Consider the following 4,327-nt stretch of genomic DNA (forward strand, 5'->3'; position numbering starts at 1 on the left):
GCGCCCCCGTGGTCCCTCTTGATCCACCCCCCCCTCTCGGGGGCCCCCTGGTAGCGGTCGGGGGCTCTCCGCCCCTTGCCGCGCATCCCCTGGGCTGCCCGCTCCCCGGCTACATCCTGGAGCAGCGCCACCAAAGCGAGGTCGGGGGCCTGCCCCGAGGAGCAGTCAGACGTGCGGACCCTCGGGCTAGCCGACCTGCCCTCACGATCTCTGGGCTGGGGCCTAGGAGGCTGCACGTCTACCAGCTCTCCGCGTGGGCTGAGGCTACCAGGGCCGAAACCGTGACTTTTCCTCAAGTTCCCCGGCCGCCAGCGGGCACTTCGCTTCCGGTCTTTGCCAACACGCGGAGATGCGCCCACGGGCGCCCCCTGCTGGGAGATGCGGGTGCGACGCCAACACTCCGCCGATTTGTGCAATCCCACTTGAAAAGGTTGGTTGTCAGGTATGTGGTCTAAATTCACCAGTCTGCCTGTTCCCCCATCTGACCGTCGAAAACCAAAGAGGAGGCTTAACAGGGAGTCCAGAAAAGATGGCTGTCCAGAAAAGGGCATTGAACTAGGTGTGGAGAGACTGAAATCAAAACCTAACCCCAGTATTAAATCTAAGTTGTCTTGGCTATCGCTCACTCCCCAGGGCCAGCCCTTCAGGGTGGTGATGGTGCTTAAGCACAGGGTAGGGGAAGCCGGATGCCACACAGGACACCGAAGTCAAATCCCAGACGTGTGCGTGCGGGTGCGTGTCTAAGATCCGATGGAATAGAGGGACAGAATGGGGATTGCTGAGTGACAAGGGCCCATAGGGGGACACTTTCTCCCTCTCTCTGGCATGCATTGGTGCCTTCTGGTATATTTTTAAAAATAGAGGGGCTGGCAGGTGGCATAGTGGTTAAGGGCGCTAGACTTCCACAAGGCCGACATCGGTTCGAGTCCCGAACTTGGCAGTTTGCTTTCTCATTTTCTCTCTCTCACTCACTCTGTCCCTCTCTAGTCAAATTTAAATAAATCAATTTGAAATAAAATAATTCTTAAAAGAAAGATTACTGCCCTTTAGGAATCTCAGTGTCTCCATTTTTAACTTAAATGAGATGATCTCAGACAGTCTTCTAAGGTGGCGTGGGCCTTGGTGCCATTTCATTCTGCATCCCCGTCCACATAAATGACCCTGGGGGCTGCCCAGGAGTGCCTTCAATGTAGGGCTCTTGCCTCTGGAAGTAGGACGGCGGGGGGGTCACTGAAGAGTGCAGCGGGGAACAGCGGGGCCCAGAGGCTGTACCTTAAGGTTGGAGAGCTGCCCGAAGCTCTTGCTGCACACATTGCACTCGTACAGGAATCGGCCGTTCTCCTTCTTCAGGGGGTAAGGCAGGGCCGCGGTGCCTGCCCGCGAGCCCAGAGAGCCTCGCTTGGCGGGAGTGGCCAGGCCAGCGCGCTCCAGCCCTGGGGAGCAGGTCGAGGCAGTCCCAGGACCTGAATTCCAGGCCTGGGAGGGTAGGGCTTGGCTAGAGGCTTGGAAGGCCGCTGGGTAGGCAAGTAGGGTCTCCCCCTTGGCACCGTGGTGCCCAGGCTCGTTGGCTGTCATCAGCAAGCTGGGCATGGTCACAGTGGGGGAGATGGTGCCTTGGGGCAGCAGGAAGAGGTGGGGACACCGGACGGAAGGTAGCCCCCCATAGGAGAACAGGCAGGGTGGAGGCAGGAGAAGAGGGTACCCGGGGTAGAAGGGGTGGAGCCTGAATGGTAGCTCCACGGAGGGGGCGGTGGGAGGAGGGCAGGGGCTCTTTCTGTCCCAGCAGGGGGTTGGGGAAGCGCTCTTGTGAGGAGAGAAGGATGGGCAGGGGGCCCCCTGGTCAACTCTTTCCGGCCGGCTTCCTGTCTCGTCCCTGCTCTCTGGGAGCTTGTCTGTGAGCTTCTGGTCATCGGTGGTGCTGGCATGGAGCCCTGGTGGCTGGTGCTCTGAGTGGAAAAGGGAAGGTCAGGAACCCAGAGCCTGCACAGAGCTCCACCCCATCACACTGCCCAGCTCTCGGTCAGGAAAACACTCCAGCCTGCAGGCCTGTTGGGGGACTGGGCAGAGTGCTTCCCCTGGGGCTCATGTCCCAGTCTGCAATGGCACCTGCCAATAAAAACTGCTAGCATGTAGGAGCCAGCAGGGGGCGTGGTGGCTAAGGACTCCTACATGGCTGACCGTGGTTTGAGTCTCGAACCGGCAGATTGAAAATTACACTGGATACACATGTGTGTGCCCAAAATCCCAGGAGGAGAGTGGAGGAGAGGGGTTGTGATGTGGCCATCCCCCCTGGGGGGTGCTTTCTCATTTTCCCTTTGTCTTTCTGGCAAGCACACATGGCAAAAACCTTTAAAAAAATACTACTACATAGAAAAAATGTTAAAAAGCAGATTGTCTGCTTGGATTCTCACTCATTCGCTCCTTCAGCGTGACTGAGTCATCTTACTCTGTGCTCTGGACTGGGGTCCCAGAAGTCAAGGCCAGGGCAGGCTTGTCCCGCCCCCCAGGAGCTCAGAGTTGCGTGAGTAAAGTGTGGGACAAACCAGGCGTAGGCGTGAACGGTGACGTGGCCAGAGTCTGGACTAGAAAGGCAGAGCAGGGCTGTAACTGCAATCCCCTGACTGCGGTCTGGGTCGCTTTATAATAAAGACCCCTGGGGTTCACACATCTTGAGCACACAGGGCACCGCCCCAGCCCCGTGACTGCCACACCCGTCCTGGAGAGCCGCTGCCCACCTCCTGGGCTTGGCACCACCTTGCATGCCCGAGCTCCCGGAGGGTGGAAGCGAATGTTCCCGAACTCTGAACTCATGGGGCCTCCCTGTTCTATTCCCAAACCTCGCAGGCACCCCCTCAGCCCCCAGCCAAGGCACAGGCCACTCCCACGCCCTGGGCTTACCGGTGCTCCAGGAGTCCCTTCTGAGCCCCTGCGGGGCGGCGCCCAGGGGTGCCGGCTGCAGGGAGCACAGGTACAGGTCCAGGATCCGGGGGCAGGCCAGCAGCACAGGCCTGGCTGGTACCAGTGGCAAAGGGCAGAGCCAGCTGGCACATGACGGGCCCTGAGTGTCCGTGGCGTCTGGAAGTGGCCTGCAGGCTGAGAAGACCTGGCCAGCAGGGGAAACGGAGCTCGGGGGCTGCTGGCTGGAACGCCAGGACCCCTCGGATGGCCCCACCTCTAGTTTAGCTTCCAAAGGAAAAAGAAGCTAAGACACTCCCCGCCACGCACCCCATATCTGCCACTTAAATGCCCCCCTTTCCCTCATCCAAAGACTTCTCTCTCTAGGAACCGTCCTATCCACCACAGAATTGCCCCCCAGAACTCTGCCAAACCTCATTTCCCCTCCCCAACCCAGCCCCACTCCCTCTCCTGACCGCTGTGGCTCCCTGGAGCTTAGAATGGAGCCAGGGTGAACTCTACTCAGACTTACACCCCACGGGACCCCCGGGGCCCTCCCACCAAGTCCCACAGCCTGGGTCACTCTGCGCCTCCTGCTGGCCCTCCTCTGCTCATCCCTGCAGGCTGGCAAGTCTGGGCCCCCGGGGGAAGGGGTGGGGGAGTCTCTGGGCACACCCCCACGATGTGTGGGTAGGGGTGCTCAGGACCAGGGAGGGCGGGATCTAGTTCCCTTCAGACATTGCCCCCTTCCTTCTGATGTCACCTCTTACCATAAGCAGACCCCTCAAAGGTAAGGCTGGGACCCCACCTTACCTGGTCACCTTGACAGAGCGGGAAGTCTCGGTGCAGGGACGGGGAGTCGCCTGTGTCCCCGGGGACTCTGAACTTGCGGCCAAGACCCAATTGTGCATCTGGCCCACCCTTCATCCCTGAACCCTGCTGGGAAGACAGGCGAGTCACAGTGAGCTCGAAGACCCTCCAGACAGGAGCCTGGGTTCTAGGACCATCTCACCGATGCTGTGTGACCATGAGCCTGTCACTTCCCCTAGCCTCAGTTTCCCTATCTGCAAACTAGAGGATTGGACTAGTGCGACAACAGTGCTGCTCACCTGGCAGTGCAGAGGGGGACTCTGTGGACACCTGTCACTCAGAGGTGAGAAGCAGAGCTGGCCAGGGAGAGGACAGGAAGTCCTCATGGAGGTGACCCCCAGGGAGCTCAGAGAGCAGGGAACCCTCCCGATTGCTCAGGGGAGGCAGCTCTTCCATGCTGGGACGGGTCCACAGCTCCACCAACCAGAGGCTCCCTGCACCCTGGCGTATTAAGCAGCCGCAGGCCAGGCCCCTCCCTCACCAGGGACAACGCCTGAGGGAGAGCCGAGTTCCCAGTGCCCTGCGGGCCCCACAGGGCCACCCGCGTCCTCAACTGCTCCCC

At 60.1% G+C, this 4,327-nt stretch overlaps 1 protein-coding gene across 1 annotated transcript in view; it reads right to left on the reverse strand.

Annotated features, from left to right (window-relative positions):
• Positions 1-1,448, reverse strand: part of CRYBG2 (crystallin beta-gamma domain containing 2) — a 50,764-nt gene extending 49,316 nt beyond the window's left edge. Inside the window, exon 1 of the mRNA XM_027776143.1 lies at positions 1,273-1,448. Within this exon, the coding sequence (XP_027631944.1) occupies positions 1,273-1,313 (41 nt within the window). The 5' untranslated portion in view covers positions 1,314-1,448. The remainder of the gene's footprint in view (positions 1-1,272) is intronic.
• Between the last annotated feature and the right edge of the window lie 2,879 nt (positions 1,449-4,327).

The sequence above is a fragment of the Tupaia chinensis genome, unplaced genomic scaffold (assembly GCF_000334495.1).
Source record: "Tupaia chinensis unplaced genomic scaffold, TupChi_1.0 Scaffold000628_1, whole genome shotgun sequence".
Lineage (NCBI taxonomy): Eukaryota > Metazoa > Chordata > Mammalia > Scandentia > Tupaiidae > Tupaia > Tupaia belangeri.